This window comes from Hibiscus syriacus, unplaced genomic scaffold (genome assembly GCF_006381635.1).
Source record: "Hibiscus syriacus cultivar Baekdansim isolate YM2019G1 unplaced genomic scaffold, ASM638163v2 tig00116962_pilon, whole genome shotgun sequence".
NCBI lineage: Eukaryota > Viridiplantae > Streptophyta > Magnoliopsida > Malvales > Malvaceae > Hibiscus > Hibiscus syriacus.
In genome coordinates, this window is record NW_024063488.1 from 5,496,360 (window position 1) to 5,514,463 (window position 18,104).

The window sequence follows — 18,104 nt, forward strand, 5'->3', positions numbered from 1 at the left end:
ATTGCGTGCATGGAACTGCCCCAAGAAGCTTGTGTGGATTTTGCAGAAGGTTATCGAACCAGAAGATCCACAAGTGCTCCAGCAGGTAAGGCTGCTCAACTGTGTCGTTCTTTGGCGAAATGGACGTCGTGCCTTCCTCTTCTATCTCCACCTCATCCTCTTTCAGGTTAGTATCAGGGTTCTTATTCTCCTCTTCATTGATTTCAGATTTTCCTCTGCCCCCATTTCTTTCCCTCTCTTTTTACTTTCACTTCACCTATTCAGTAATTCCTTGGCTTTCTCTCGGAAGATTATTAAATCAGCTTAATTTTCTGCTCACCTAATGGATCTTATAAATTACGTTAACCCAAACACATCGACTTTTTCTAATAAGATAGCAACAATTTAACAATTAAATGGGGCGAAAAAAAAGACTACCTTGAGTGTTACCAATTTCAACTTTGGGCCCACAAAATGTATAAATTAAAATGATTTGATGGAAAAATATCCGTGAAAATAAAACCCATAGCTTTCTTCCAAATTACCGATTATACAGAAAATCAAAGAGTAATTAACAGCAAAGGAACAGGAATAGCCAAACTGCTCATGAAAATGGAGATAATCTTTAACTCTAATATATATGTATAAATAAATATATTCGTGTCTGCTTTAGTTAATTCAGTTTCCTACTACGTATTGACTATTTTTTTTTCGTTTTTTTTACTATTATTAACAGGGAGATGGAACACAGAGGGCTGCCGCTGCTGCAAACGAAACTACTATTTTTCTGACAGTATTTCCCCCTCTTCACCATCTTCATTCAGAATTAGGTCCTCGTCATCCTCGTCTTCCGAATACTCGGCCTTGATGAACAAACCCAACTGTTGCAGTGGATTCCCAAGAATTCCTTCATATGATGCTCCACTCACCTTTTCAGAATCATTCTTAAGATTACGCGATTGATTATTAGAAAGGGAGCATCCACTGAGCATCTCAAGTTCTTTCAAAATCTCCAAGTTCTGCTCAATCTCAGCTGTTTTCTCCATCTGGAAAACCAGGCAAGTAAATAATCGCATTAGCTGACGCTCTGTTTCACATTTTGTGTATAGCATTACAATGGTCTAGCGTCTATAATATTCACACAAATATGGACAAAAAGAAAACAAAAGATAAAACCTTCTGCAATGCAATTCGGGCAGCTTCTCTTTCTCTTTCTCGTTGCTTTTTCAGCTCGACCTCTGCCTTCATTTTTGCTGCTGCTTCAGCAGCTACTATCTGAGCTTCGATTTTTGCCTTTTCTGTGAAGATTCAAGAATCATATATAAGTTCTGGACACACTACTGCCCTGCAATTACTCATCCAACTTAACACTACTAAGGAATAGGTCACTATGTCCACCGAAAGTACCAACATTCCTAGTCACTTGCAACATGCATGTATCAATGGTATCTCAGATTACAAATAAAATACAGACAAGTATAAAAGTCTATAAAATCATTTCATTTCTCTGATTCAATGACAACCCTCAGATAAAAAGACAAATAACTCTAACACCAAAGATAGAAAAAGAGAAACTGTACAATATGATATCAAAATAATTATTGCACAAATAGGCATATATTGCATCATACTCATAAGATTGAATCGGAGACAATCAAGACTACAAGCCGAGTTTCTTCAACGGTACATAGATTAAAGCAATTCAAAACCTAAATGGCAAGTAAAAAAATCAAGTGGAAAAGTATTTTAAATCGTATACATCTCTAAAGAACACCAATAAATAGTTTCAGTTTCATCTTTTTAATTCCGTTTAATGGGAAAATTAGAGGATTTTTTTGGTTTTAGCAGAAAAAAATAAAAAAAGGGAAATGCAAACAATAAAAATGATCCACAATACAAAAAAAAATAGTAAAGAAAATATTCAAAGATCACCTTCACGCTGCCTTTTTTCCAATCTTTCCTTTTCCTGCTGCAGCTTCACTGGATCTGTTTTATCACACTGTTTAACAAGACATCATTTATTATCACTAAGAATACAATATGCAAGCAAAATTCCCAACACTCGAAATATAACCTTCCATAAACTTACATGATCAAGTAATGCCCTTTGCTGAGCTTTCAAAATAGTGTCTGCAAAACGAGTTTTCAGCATTGCAGCACGGAGAGCCTTCTTTGGTGACAACCTCACATCAAAAATAGAAGTTGACAATCCTACATCAAATGATCGAGAAACAAATGAAGTGATTAAGCTTACTGCACAAGGGATCTAACTAACAACCAGAAACCACAACAATTATATAAAGCAAGAACGGAAAAAGTCCAATAATTAACATTAGCAAATAAACTGACCTTCACCCGAAGCAGCATCTGTTGGAGTTGTAAGTTGAGAACTGTTACATACATTCTCGTCATCCAAAGCACTTACAGCCCCTAACATTTTGAAAAGAATTACAAGACTCAGATCAAGAATCAAGTGGGAAATCACAAAATACAATCAAAATATTTCCTCACCATTAGAATCTTGATCAGACTTGCTCATTTGCGAAGTCAATGTGCTTTTTCCCTGGGAATCCTAAATATTTAGTGTAAAATTTTAGTAAAATATTTCATGGCACCAATCATAAGAGCAAACACAACCGATTGCTATAAAAGCTGTACTGTATACCAATTCAGAGACATCAGCGCTGCACACTATAAGATCTCCACCCAATGATCTTTCTGAAGTAATATCTACAACGAACAAAAGTAAGTTATGTCCTAAAACTACAAAACAGAGGTAGCACCGGAAACAATCAAAACTAACCGCTAGAAGATGCATGGTATGAATCATTTGGAAGGCTACATTGACACTTAATGCTGCCACAGAAACTGCATCTGGAGGCACCTGAGCTCACTGGTGGCTTGGCATTGATAGACCCATGAGAAGATCCACTACTACCAGTAGCGGTGCCTATAAGACACATTGCAAATTAGCTCCTATAAAGAGCCATAAAGCAGAAATTGTATTCTGCCATTTCATACCTTTTTGTAAGCTTTTTCCTGCCAATTTGCTCACACAGTTCTGTGCTGGTTTAGGAAGCTCAACCTATTAACAAGCCAAGAAACTCAGCATCCAAAGAAATGTAAATTTCTATGCTAACAAACATAAATTGAGCAAGACATTACTTCAAAGTCAAAACTATGATGCTGAGTGCTGACAACAAATTACTACAATGACTATAACTCTGATTTGCTTTACAATTGTCAATTCCAACATTTTCCTTTAATAATATATTGAATTTACACCAATTCAGTAATCCTAGAATGCATAAGCATGATTGTTTACAAATATTATAGACAATTATCACCTCAGCTGCTTTCACATTCAGAGGCACGTTTGCAACCTTCTCCTCAGATGCCTTTGACTTCTTCGGAAGAGAACTACTTCGGGATAGCAGTGTTTTAGGACAGCTCTGTCTTGATTCATTAACATCTTTCAGTCGCATGCTCATAATCTTCCCTTTCCCGGCCTTCAAATTTTCTTCATTACATTTCTCCTCCAAAGATTCCCATCTAGCCTCAAAAAAATATTTCATTTCTTCAGCCATTTTATGAACATTATTAGATGGGGGATTATACAGCATGGCATTAGCAAACGTTAGTCTGATATCAGCCACAAACTCATCAGTGCCAATATAAATATTCTTTGCTAGCTTGGACTTAATTGTACCCAAATCCATGGGGTTCTTTATTATAGAAAAATAATCAGGAATCCCCAACGCCTTAGGATCCACTGGTTTATTGAAAATCCAACCAGCTGGATGTTTCATCAGTGCTTTCAGCAGGGCAGAACACTGCTGAGTCATGCCGCGGTCCATCTTCCGCCTCTTTTCTGGTGGACCACCCACACTCATCCCTTCTGGTCGACGCTTGAAAGCACTTGAAGTCTCCTTTGAATTTCCAGCAGATGATGTCCTTTTTCCATCACAAGATCTACTCAGTTGCTGGTCCCACTCATAAGATTGGGGTGCTGGAGTTGCCTCTACCTTTTGAGAAGGGAACTTGATCTTCAATTTCAGCTTTGGCACAGCACTTCCAGCAGCAATCATTCTGTAAAGCTGAAACCTTCAAATCACCTTTTAGATTTTCACGCCGCAGACACTGGGGAAAAAGTAGAAAGCAGAATAAACCCATAAACTTGAGGCAGGTATACACTATAATTATAGAATGAAAAATAAATAAATAAATAAAATACCCTAGGCACAACTTCTATTATCAGGCAGAACAAATATCAAAAGAATCAGACAACATGATCAAATAGAATGCTTATCACCAATCCATCATAAAAAAGGTAGCACGGATTCATAAAAAATATGAGATAAAACGAAAACTTTCAACCCCACCTCCCACCCCCCAAAAAAAAACCAAAACCTAACCAAGTGCAGTAGGAGTTTCTCCATGTTTGTTAAATCAAAGAGAGCACCAGTAAGAACAATAGCACAGACCAAGATACAAATAAAGTGTCAATACCCCCCATAAGATTACGTGCCATTCTATTTATTCCTTTTTACTGATAAGCTAGAAAAGAAAAAAATCTTAGATATACAACGTTGACCAACAAATACCAAATCTTCCCAAACAGTAACAAACACTATTTGAGATAAAAGCAAAGAAAAAAAAATCGTTTTTGGATCGGGCATAAACAAAGCCCTGAAAAAGTTAGATCCAATTGAAACAGACAATTCAGTAACGAAAACGCAAAATTGTACACAAATACCTTGGGGAAATAGAAATTAAGATTACAAATGAATACAATTTAAACTAAGAATACTCGTAACAAAAACCTAGGGCAGAATCATTATTTCCAAACCTCAATTCACCAAAGCAAATAAACTAGAATACTCAAAACCATGCATATGATGAAACTTAAGATATAGCTTTGTGAAGCATACCAGAAATCAAGCCAAACAAGCGCCAGAAAAGCTTCGACCAATTGCTCTATCGATAGATCGATTCGACGGCTAGGGATCTAATAAACGGTTCAAAAAAAGGGGGACAGAAAGAAAAGGAATAGAGAACAAAGCGAGACGAGAAGAGAGAGTGAGAAGAATTTGCTAGGGTTTTATCTCCACACTGCTACTCATACTCCACTCGATATTGCGAGAGGTGTAAATCTAAGCTAGGGTTTTATTATCTCTAGTTTTTTGTCTGTATTGTACGTTGGCTTTTACAAATTGAATTACGATTCTTAATTTTTACATCTGAAATATAATGTAAAGGTCAAAAGTATGTATCTGATTAAATGACTAAATTGTCCTCGTCTAGAATATCATTTTGGTTACAGTTGATGGTGCAACATGTAATTTCAGCGTTACTATTACTATTTTCTAAATTAAACTGGGTTTGGGGGAAATAATATATTAACAGCATATAGTTGGGTATTGTTCACTCTGATTATAAAGTTGACACGGTTTCGTACTAGGTCTCACAATATGAGCTGTCTTTACTATATTAGTAAATATAGAACCGAAGTACCTGAACTCTTTTAGTATTTATAATTTAGTCCTTTACTTATACTTTTAAAATTAAAATTCAATTTCAATTGTTAACCCAATTAAAATTCTCACGTGATATTGGAATGGAAAAAAGTTGCTATGGATCTTAATGTAACAATCAAATTTTAGTGAGATTAAGATATGATTTTTGTTTTTAAATCCAAAAGGAGGATGGTCAACATTATAAATGTATGAAGACTATAAGGATTTGAAGTATATATATATATATGCGCGCATGAGTGTGGGTGTCATGGTTTTCAGAATCGGATCAGTGAGTGAACCGGCTATGTTATCGGTTCACTGGTTCAATCGGTCGAATCGGTGAACCGGACAACGTCATAATTATTTAAAAATTAAATAAAAATACCAAAAATATTTAATAAAAAATATTTTTTTTATATCACAAGTCATATTCAAAGCAAGTCATAACATATATAAATTAAAAACCATAAAATCAAGTGAAACAAAATGATTCAAATTAACTACAACATAATATTTAAGGTAAAATATATTAAATAATAAATATAATTATATAACTATAATTAAAAAATAAATTTGGGGCTAAAAAAATCATAACAAAATGATATTATTTGGTTTAATTTTTTTTTTAAAACAATCTCACATGGCTAATAAACATAGAAGAGCATCCCAAAAGTCTAAAGAGTAAAAATACGAGAACAAAACAATCTCACATTGCTAAGAAACATAGAAGAGCATCACAACTAACTTCTATAAATAATAGAGGTAATTTGGCATTCAAAATCATGGAACCTTTAGGTGAGCATTGAGTGAACTATTCTTTCACTTCAATCAAGCTTGAATTTTAGGCTTCAATTGAGCTTCTAATTTTTTTTTTAGTTCAAGCCTTTTTGAGTTCAAATTTAAATATTATATTTCGAGTTCGAGTTGAACTTGATAATTTTTAACTTGTGAGTTTGAGTGGAGTTGAACTTACTTTTAAAGTTTTCAAGTTCGAGTCGAGCTCAGCAATACTCGAGTTCGACTTGGCTCGTTTAACAAACGACGTTTGGTTTAATTTTAAAAAAAAACAAACAAAATTTCCGGTTTTCAGCCGGTCCGGTTCGAATGGTTCAGCGGTTTTGGCCGGTTCACTAATAGCGGTTCAATCGGTATAGATTGAACCGGACTAGGCAACGATTATCGGTTGAACCGATTGAACTGGCCTGTCCGATCCGATTTTCAAAACAATGGTAGGTGTGGGTGTGGGTGTGTGTGTCAAATTCGATTTAACTCAACCTTATAGGATTTGATTAATGTTTAGAACGACTTTTTTTACTCGATTTAAAATAATAGTATAATTATTTATTATATATTTAGAAATAATTATAATAACAGTATTATATGTCTTTAAATTAAATCTTTATTTTATTATATATATATATATGTGTGTTAAATCGGGTTGATTTTAAAATTTTATCTTAAAAATTAAATTAGATTTCCGTATAAAAGTTAATTGAAACAAATTTAGTCACAAATCAATTGAATATGAATTTAATTGAAACGATATTGAAAAATTGACTTTTTAAAATGATAATACATTTTATTAGAAGGATGATTTCATCTTTCAATTAGTTTGACCTACCTTTTCATCTATATTAATATTAAACTTTTAAATTAATGTCAACAATTAATCTAATATCAATTTAATTAAGAAAATATTATATATATTATTATAAAAATACTTTTTATATTTATATATTTTCATACAATATTTAAATAAAACAACTAAAAATAATTATCTAATTATTAAACATGAATGAATTGATTTATATAATAAATTTTTGACAGTGTTTTTAACGAGATAAACAAAAGAATATATTTTGAAAAAGAGAAATGATGTTATGCTTCCAAAAACCCAGTCCATCTAAGAATTAAATCTCGAACTTTGACTCAAATCCCTTCCTCCTTCAGTATTGTCGGTTCAAAGTTCAAACGGAAAACGCCGTTTCCCCAGCAATTCTCCTCTCCACTATCACATGCGGCGGCGCCATTTCCCCTCTCTCATCTTCTTCCTTGAAATCATCAGCTTCGCTGCCATAATAAAAAAACAGTATTATGATATCTACGGCGTTAAATATTAACAGGAAGCGAATTGGCTGTCATCTTCTTCTCGGATTTCTTGAGGTAGTTAAATGAAAGACGCTCATTTTTAGAGAAACTGCAGTACCAATCATAAGCCTTCTCGTCAAAATCGCCGCCGAGGTCGGAAAATATAACCTTAAACTCTTGGAATTCTTCTTCTTTAGCCATGAAAGATTGAGATTAGATTTTGATTGTAGTAATCTGGAAATGGGTACAGTATACGAAGAAGCGAATTGATTTATAGGAGAGAATCTAAATCGTACTTGGTACAATTTTTTTTAGAAAATACCATCAGTGACCAAAATTGTCTTATAATATACGATTTTTAGATTTGTCAAAATGACCAACTAAATCGCAATGCGATCGATAATTCGCAACGCGATCTCCGGTATCGCAAATCAGTTTCCAGATTCGCGTTGCGATTTTCCAAATTCGTTGTGATAGTCTAAGTTCGTGTTGCGATTTATTCCAAGTTCGCATTACGATTTATTACAAATTCGTTGCGATAGTCCAAAATCGCAACGACGGGTGATATTGTATTTGTTTTTTAAGAATTTTCTCTAAAAATATAGTATTCGCGCGGACGTGTCGAAGACACGTATTACCACTACCACGACCGACCACGACCACGAGACGGATGGACGGCGGTGGCGCGCGAGAGTTTCCAATACTATGTGGGATTGAGCATTACCAACACTTGTTTCCAATACTATGTGATTATTCAGGAAACAATTAACAATCATGCACCTTAAAACAACTAAATCAGCAACCAATTGCATTAGTATTATATGATTAAATATGTCAGAATTAAAAGTCAATCTACAATCAATCGCGATTATTGCAATTTTAAACAAAACATTAAAAAAAATTGCATCACTCGCGAGAATAAAAAAATTATTATCGTGCAATTACAATCAATTGAAAATAAATTAGAATTGCATGAAAACTAAACGAACCACAGATACTTTTCATACAAATACTAAAGTCATTAACTATAATTCACAAATAATATCACTATTTAAGGCTTAATCCCACATAGTATTGGGAACAAGTGTTGATAATGCTCAATCCCACATAGTATTGGAAATACAATTGGGAATGGTATTTAAGGCTTGGCTTTCCCACTTTCTTGTTGAGTGATAGAGAACAAGGGGGACTTTCGCACGCCGCCGCCGCCGCGGTCGTCCGTCTCGTGGTCGTGGTCATACGTGTCTTCGACATGTCCGAGCGAATACTATCTTTTTAGAGAAAATTCTTAAGAAACAAATACAATACCACCAGTCGTTACGATTTTGGATTATCGCAACGAATTTGGAATAAATCGTAACGCGAACTTCGACTATCGCAACGAACTTGGAATAAATCGCAACGCGAACTTCGGCTATCGCAACGAACTTGGAATAAATCGCAACGCGAACTTGGACTATCGCAACGAATTTGGAATAAATCGCAACGCGAACTTCGACTATTACAACGAACTTGGACTATCGCAACGCGAACTTGGACTATCGAAACAAATTTGAAATAAATCGCAACGCGAACTTGGACTATCGCAACGAATTTAGAAAATCGCATTGAGATAGTCGAAGTTCGCGTTGCGATAGTCGATGTTCGCGTTGCGAATCTGGAAATTGATTTGCGATACCGGAGATCGCGTTGCGAATTATCGATCGCATTGCGATTTAGTTGGTCATTTTGACAAATTCAAAAAAAAAAATTAAAATCATATATTATAAGATATTTTTTATCACTGATATTTTTTTTCTTTTTTTAAAAACGGTGTTTGAGAAATGATGGTGTCATCTAAAAGTCGTCTACATTCAATAGCTAATGAAATTATCATACTATTTTTTATAGGGTAAAATACAGTATTTCGTACTTGACTTTAATTTAACTATCCGATTTGTTTTGTTTCTCTCGATTGAGTACACGTGTCTGGTTTTACATAACAATATCCAAACCAACCAAATAATATATTTATTAAAAAATTATTATTTTATTCAATAAAATATATGTTTTTCTCATATAGGGTCGGGTCGGATAATAAATTCAGTGATACTTATTTAATAGTTTTTTCTTCTTAAATTTTTTTTATAAAAAATTAAGTAATAAAGTTAATTTTTATTTTTATTTTAAAATTTAACATTATATATTAAAATATTTTTAAATAAAATTTTGAATTAAAATTACCAATTCAATAAAAATTCACCTATCATCCATCATTCTATGATAAGATTTTATATTTATCAACAACCTTTAAAAATTATATTTATTATTTACAACCTTTTAGCAGATTTTACCATCTATATTTTCCATTAATCAACTGTTAAAAATTGAGATAAATATTATTTAATTTTAAAATTTGCTTTCTAACTTTATTATTAATTTTTTTGGAACTAACTGTATAAAAGACCATAAACTCTAATTTTTATTCTAAATAAGTCTCTAACATAAAAAATATATAAAAAAAAACTTTTTTTGACGACAATAAGATTAGACCAGTTCCAAAACCCACCATTGAAGCTGAAACCACTCCACCAAGCTAATTAATTTTGATACATGATTATAATAGATACATTTTATCATAAATTAGACTTGAAATTAATTATATTATTTTTAAAAAATATATTAATTATAATATAAATTAAAAATTAATTAAAAATAATTCATGTTATAAATGACAATGAAAAGTAATTAGGACATACATATGTTATTTATTACTATTTTTATACATTTTTTATTGAAATCAGTTCTATAATAACTTTTACATTTTATTGATATGTTCGATTGGTTCATACTAATAAATTTTAATTAATTTAGTAAAATGATAAAAAATAATGTATTTGAATCAATCAAACTTATTAATATAAAAATATAAAATAATAAATAATACATATAATAATATTAAAACTTCATTTATAAAACATATTCTCTCATCACCAATGTTACAATGTACCTATAAGAAGTTGTTATTTTTTTAAATATATATTTTTTCTTTTTCATGTAATGTGATACTATGTGTGTTCCTTTAGCCCAGACTTTTCAACTCCATTGAGGCCCAATAGTTCTCCAAATACAGTTCATGGCTGATACTTGGTTTCAATCTTTTCCCCTTCCTCTTATTATGAAACTTGTTAGTTTTACTCTCTTTTCCCTGACCAAAAATTTGAATTAGGTTATTGACAAGTGTCGTTTTACTGTTAAAATAATTTTGGCTTCTTAATAATAAATAAATAAAGAGAGAGAAGAGTAGGGAAGCATGGTCGGTCCACAGAGACTCTAGTGTTTATGATGAAGTGAACTTTCTGATTTAGAAGAAGAATGAGATAAGGTAGATTTTTAGATGAGATTAAAGAGAAGTTTAAACGTTGTTTTTAAAATAAAAAATAATAATTAAATAAATAAATTTAAAGTGATTGAGATAAACTTATACTGAAATTTGCCTCGGACTTCAGCTTTTGCCTTAAATTCCTATTGATCATTGGAATAAATTTTTGCTTCGGTTATTCGTCAATTACAGTCTACAGGGCCCAACCCTGTAACTTATTTTTCTATCTTGTGAACCGATAACCCAAAATCTATTTTTGGATAACCCAAAATCTATTTTTGGATATCAGTCATTTACGAAGACTAAATACGACTATCATCGTTAGCACCAAATTGTTTTATAGATCTGAAAAAACCTGACTCGGACTATGTTGCCTCAATGAGAATCGAGCCTGATCTCAATTTCCCTTAGTGGACCGTCGTTAAGTGTGTTCATAGGAAGTTGAACTTGCTACCAACCGAACTTGTTACCAGTCGATTCTTCCTTCCAACTACAAATCAGAACAACTTCCGAACCAATGTCGACTTTTTGATTAAAAAGCGTTTTGATTTTAAAAATATAAGTCGATTACTAGTCTTATTTCTCCAGAAAATTAAAAAAATATTAGTGTTTTTTAATCCTCACAATAGGGATTAAGTCATCGCTTCAGCCTTTGACTATAGAGAAATTAGTAAAGTATGACAATCATACTTAACATCTTTAAAAATTAAAATAAAAATAACAAAGAAGAATTTTGAAAAAGAAAAGAAAAACTTTTATAAAACCAGAGGAAAGAAGAAAAATGATTTCTAAATATGTTTTTAGGCTCATCCTTAATGATATTTATAGTCTTTAAAATCCTAAAAATAAGAAAAATATAATTCATAAAATAAAGAGATAGTTCTTAATAAAAATATTTAAACTAAAATACTAAAATACTAAAAACAAAGATAAAATATAACATAATATTTAAACTAATAAACTAAAAAATGAGTTTAACTTGCATTCGAATTGTATAAACGTGCGGTTGATCCATTCGTCCTTCTAAAAGCGTTGGTTGGACCTTCTAGAAGGTGTTAACTCATCGTCTCTTCAGATGCGTCGTGCCCACTAATCCAGTATTGATTCCAAAAATAAATAAAAACGAACAAGCCACCCTTAAAAACTAACAATTAAGGATCAATTTAAAGTTAAAATAATAACTAAATAAGGCGATTGTAAGTTTTTTTTATAAGTAAAATTTTTATTATCCAATGAAGAAAGTATACAATAACAACCTAAATGGAGTAAACGCTAATTACAAACAAAATAATGATCAGTCAATACTCCATGAGTTACATAAGTTAATATTAACATCATATGTTCTATTGAAGTTCCTATCGCTAAGATTGATTCTAATAAAGTCCTTTATGATCTGTAAGATTTGTTCAGGAGATCTTGATTCTTCTAAAAATTCGTCTATTTCTTTTTTCCTATATCGAGTAAATGAAAGTTGTCCAAGAAAGTTTCATGATGATAGTAATCAAAGATTTGCCTTTCCACTGTTGAGCAGCCCATCTTATCCTTGATTCCCATGAAGAATGCATGTTACACATATTTGAAAGGTTCATGATTGAATTCCACAGCGAAGTAGCATAAGAACATTCCGTAAACAAGTGATTTCTTGTTTCCTGCAACTCATTACATAATAAACATAAGTCGTCAGTAATAATTCCCATTTTAGAGATTATGTCCCGAGTAGGAAGACGGTCCAGCAAAGCCATCCAGGAGATAATATTCAGCTTGGGAATGTGGAGTAGAAACCAAATGATTTTGTGCCAAGAGACCTTTGCTTGATGAACTCTCATTTCCGCCCATATTTCTCTAGTCTTCGAAATTCCAGAGCTAATAATAGGAAGAGCTTCATTCCTTAGTTTAATAAGTTTCTTGAAACACCAACTAAAGGAAGAACATTCACTGATGAGTGAGAAATTACTGTCTTTAATTACATAGCAGTGGATCCATGCAACCCACAATGATCTTTCACCGGCTAGTATTTTCAGAATGAGGTGAACCATACATGTTTTATCCCAAGTTCCGATATTTTTTAAGCCAAGACCGCCTTCTGATTTGGGATTGCATATTTTCTCCCAACTGATTCTTTCTCCCGTAGCAGCCTTATCGGATCCCTTCCAAAGAAATCTTGAGTAGAGTTGTTTGATTCTTTTAATAACTTTCAGAGGGAGTAAAAAATGCCTTTTGGTTGTCAATGAAGAATAATGAAATCATTGGCTTTTGGATTTTAGCTGTATCCATTCAAGAAGTAATCCATTATCCGCTTTGCCCAAAACCAAGGTTGATAAATTGAAATTACAAGCTATCGTTTTTTTCCAGGTTGCCATCTTGATTTTACCCAATATTTCTAATAGAAGAAGGCTGAAAATATTGTTTTTCAGGTTCAAGGAAACGAAGTGACTTTTTCATTGGTTCCTGAGTTCTCAATTTGCAAAACTCCCTGTGTTAAATGTTCCCAGAAGATGGGTGAACAATCACTGAGCATTTCCAGAGTTGTCGAGAAGTAGGTGTTATTTAAAAATTTGAAATCAATATATTAAAATATTGAATATTAATATTTAATTTAGAAGCCCAAAGTTATAAAATTTTCGAGCATGCAGGAAACCAGTGAAGAAGGTGGGGAAGAACGAGCATCACTGGTGGAAGAAAAGAGATTCAGCTGGCTCTGGACAAAAGACACTCAATCTTGTTCGAATTGTGAGTTTAATTTGCCCTTTTTCTCTTCTTTGAGTACTTTTTTAGCTACAGTATATATATTCTAGAATTTGAAGATAAAGCTATGCACTGATTCTATATGTAAAAAGAGCAGATTTCTCAACTTCCCAATGAAAAGGAGATTGTTTATGGAGCATTGGACAAGTGGGTAGTTTGGGAAACCGAGTTTCCATTGATTGCAGCTGCCAAGGCTTTACGGATTTTGAGGAAGAGGAGCCAATGGCTGCGTGTCATTCAAGTATGTTGGTATCATTGCTTTGTGTTTTTCAGCTTCTGAAGTGGTATCATCGATGTAGGGAAGTTTTATTTGTTCAATAATTTTCCATTACCTTCTAGTTTGTTTGGTGGTTCAAAGATAAAAATGTGGAGCCTTTGCTATAGAGATTTAGATATTGTTCCTGTATACGTTAATGCTGAATGATCGTTTGGTTTACGCTGTAATTGCTGTTTTGGTCATGTTCAGTAATGGACTCACTGATACTCAGGTGGCGAAGTGGATGTTAAGCAAAGGCCAAGGAGCTACAATGGGAACATATGACACCCTTCTACTTGCGTTTGATATGGATAACAGAGTGGATGAGGCTGGATCATTATGGAACATGATTTTGCATACACACACCCGTTCTATCTCAAAGCAGTTGTTTTCTAGGATGATTTCTTTATTTGATCATCATGACATGCAGGATAAGGTAATAGAGGTATGCCGTACAGAACCAGCTCTGCTGTTTTTATTTGACACCCCTAAACTGTTTTTGAGAATTCATACTAAATGAAGCAAAGCTATGTTGGTTCTAAGTTATTAGTTTTCATTTCAAAGGTATTTGCTGACATGGAGGAGTTACGCGTCTGACCAGATGAAAACTCAATCAAGAAAGTGGCCTGTGCTTTTAAGAAACTTGACCAAGAAGACAAGCAGAAGTTGGTTCTTAGACGATACACGAGTAAAGGAAATTCATACACTTTAATGGTGAACGGGTTAGAGTCAAAAGATATACATCAGATGAAGGTTGATGTTCGAGTGAGTGAGTGCCATTCTCGCGGCATCAATGACATAATTCAAGTTTTTGTCTACTCTGTTGGACCTTGCAAATCAGGAATGTGGAACTATGGTTGCAGCAACAAGGCATCTTATTCGCTTCCCTTGAGATAGGAAGTGCAAACTTGAATATTATTTGAACAGATCATTTCTGGTGGGTTGTTCCCTGTGTATAACCTTGCTTGTATGTTAAAACCTCTTAAAATTATCTGGGGATATATATACAGAGGGAGGGCCAAAAAGTGTTTTAGCTGTTAATGTAGGATACTGTTCCTTCTTTTGAGATATTTTTCCTCATAAGAATGTTATGTCTTCATATCATCAATGATTCAATTGAAATATTATATAGTATTAGAAGAGGTTTCTCCACTGTTTTGATTTCTGGAGGAATTAGTTATTCTCTTTGAATACCTTCATCACCATGTTCCAAGAATGATATACGACGAACAGACAACTGTTATAGCTGCCTGCAATATCAGTGTGCAAATGGTCGACGATAGTGGCCACAGTAAGCCATTGTGGTCAGGGTCTCCTGGTGGAGGTTCGACCTTAAGTATATACTACACTGCTGCATCTGACCAACATTTTACTGTCAACTAAGGGATAATTGGTAAGTGCAGCTTTGGAATTGATTTTACTTTTAAGATCCTCTCTACAACATTGCGTGCCGTCCGTTTCTCATGGCTGTGATAACAGTTTGGATTGTTTAACTCTTCTTGCCAATGGTACTGATTGGAAGCAAGTCAAAGAAGAATTGATGAACTGAGATAACTTTACATGTGATGTGAAGAATGATCATGTTGAAAAGAGATATTTAAGGAGATATCAATGGAGGTAGGTGCCTCTTACTGACCTCCATTGCAGCTTCTTCTGTGTTCAAATTGTCGATGCACGAGTTTGTTAGCTCTGTTAAGAGTTGCGCCACATCACCTGATGATTTAAGGAGATGCCGAGCATTCGATCTTTTCTGAGCTACAAAATCCAACTTGTATATAGAATTTGGATTATTTCATATCAACTTAATTCAAATTGGATTTGTTAACTTCATTGAATCAAGTCGATTTGAGCATTTAGCTCGGGTTTTCTTTTCTCTTCCAATTATTAAATGCTAACCATTCATATTCCCATCCTCGATTGATCAATGATGGAGCGTTTTGCGCCAGCTGCAGCTGTAAAACCGAGGGCGAAGTTCAACACCTGATGAGTAAGATCCAGTGCGTTGGCCTGAAAGACTAGTGTTACTCGACAGTCGACACGACTTAGTCTCCTCTAGTACCCACTCAGCGTTTTCCTGTTTCCCTGTAACTAAGGTACTGCATTTAATAAATTTCGTTGAAAATTGGAGACGATCAAAAGTAAACCCTAACTTAATTAGGGAAACCGAAATGTACTGTGATATATTTATACGAACTGGACCACAACCAAGTCCATGGACTTAGTCTAATGGCATGCGCTCGAGTTTCCATTTTTCTTCGTGGACCAACTTGATGATGAGACGAGCTTTTTGGAAACTGTCTTTCCAAATGTCAACTTTCCATACATCAAAATGTACAGATTTGGACTGTTCTTAAATATCAATATCATACATTTTATCCAAATAATATTTAAGTAATATATTTTATCTAAATCATATTAACTAATTACATTAGTGGGTCTGTGGAGATTTTTTACATGCACTAAAACTCAAACTCGAGACATATTTAAATAATATCAAACTGTTTATTATTTTAATCAACCCGTTGATAATAATTCATTTCTTTGGATAGAAGCCTAAACCAATTATTTAGATTTTATAATATACAAAATCATGTTATATGGTACTATCCTACGTTACATACAATCTTAGTGTATGGACCGATATCTTTTAGGGTGCATTTGGTTCACGGAATGTAAGATTACCAGTGAGAATAAAAGATTATCAGAGAATAAGATTATTGGGAATATTGCATTTTGTGTTTGGTTGGTTTAGCAGGAATGTAAGATTATCGTGTTCGGTTAAAGGAATAAAAGATTATTTGAATGTATATTTAACCAAATTGTCCTTATTATATATTTGTATAATATTACAAGTTGAAAAATATTTATATATTTTCTTTAAAAAATTTAAATTCATAATTTTTATATAATTTTTTTACAAAATTAAAAATATAAAAAAGGTTTAATGAAAGGGTAAAATTTTATTTTAATCCCTGAACTTCATATAAAATTTTAATTATAGATCTTTTTTGTAAATCTAAAATAATTTAAGGATAAATTTGTAATTTAACCTTCGTAGAATTTTTATTATTCAATGACAGAAGAATGATATTTTTGAAAAAAAATAATAATTTAAGGACATTTTAGTCCGAAACGCCGGTAATGTTACAATATCTAAGGGAAGGAAGGTAATGACTTCCCCGGTAATATATCCAAAAAAATCTACTATTGATAATAAAACATTACCGGAAATGAAATTCCCGAATCCCGACCAAACCAAACGGGGGAATGTGGATTTCATCCCCAGGGAATCCCACATTCTCCGGTTTGGTTAGCCGGGAATCTCATTCCCGGTAATATAAGATTACCAATAGTGATTTTTTTGGGTATATTACCGGGAATGTCATTACCTCAATTTCTTTAGGTATTGTTGGATTACCGATATTTTGGACTAAAACACCCTTAATTTTTTTTCCAAAAATATCATTTTTCTGTCATTGAATAATAAAAATTCTACGAAGGTTAAATTACAAATTTATCCTTAAACTATTTTAGATTTACAAAAAAAAATCTATAATTAAAGTTTTATATGAAGTTCAAGAGTTAAAAAAAATTTACCCATTCATTAAACCTTTTTATATTTTTAATTTTATAAAAAAAATTATATAAAATTTATGAATTTAAATTTTTTAAAGAAGATATATAAATATTTTCCACTTGTTAAAAAACAAATATATAATAAGGACAATTTGGTCAAATATACATTTAATAATATTTTATTCCTTTAACCAAACACGGTAGTTTTACATTCTTGCCAAACACAAAATACAATATTCTCAGTAATCCTATCTCTTATTAATCTTACATTCGTGAACCAACGCACAGTTAGAGTAAAATCCAAAGTCCCAGCCCGAGAAATTGAGTGGTAAGTAGTGCATTGGAGTTGGAGTACAGACTAACTACAGATTCTCACGTAATCTCCGCGTGAAATTAATGCATGCATCTAACTCTAACCTACTTCAACTGTAAAAGCTAAAAACATCATCACCTACCATCGTCCTTTCCATGATTCATTCAACAGTCTATATATACACTTACAAATTAGCATTTATATTACTCACCACATACCTTCACACTCCCATTTGCTTACTCTCGCACGTTTCCATCCTTTTGTGGAGCT

At 32.9% G+C, this 18,104-nt stretch overlaps 1 protein-coding gene and 1 pseudogene across 1 annotated transcript; one reads left to right on the forward strand and one right to left on the reverse strand.

Annotated features, from left to right (window-relative positions):
- Window positions 1–583: 583 nt before the first annotated feature.
- On the reverse strand, window positions 584–4,971 carry LOC120190148 (transcription factor GTE12-like). The gene is made up of 11 exons (XM_039193274.1): window positions 4,911–4,971; window positions 3,327–4,083; window positions 3,001–3,064; window positions 2,783–2,929; window positions 2,645–2,709; window positions 2,491–2,551; window positions 2,329–2,409; window positions 2,069–2,190; window positions 1,912–1,978; window positions 1,156–1,277; window positions 584–1,025 (listed from the first exon to the last, which is right to left on the reverse strand). The coding sequence occupies exons 2-11, from the start codon at window positions 4,065–4,067 to the stop codon at window positions 759–761; spliced, it is 1,737 nt and encodes a 578-aa protein (XP_039049205.1). The 5' UTR covers window positions 4,068–4,083; window positions 4,911–4,971; the 3' UTR covers window positions 584–758.
- An 8,200-nt stretch (window positions 4,972–13,171) lies between these two features.
- LOC120190532 lies at window positions 13,172–14,842 on the forward strand (annotated as a pseudogene).
- Window positions 14,843–18,104: the final 3,262 nt, after the last annotated feature.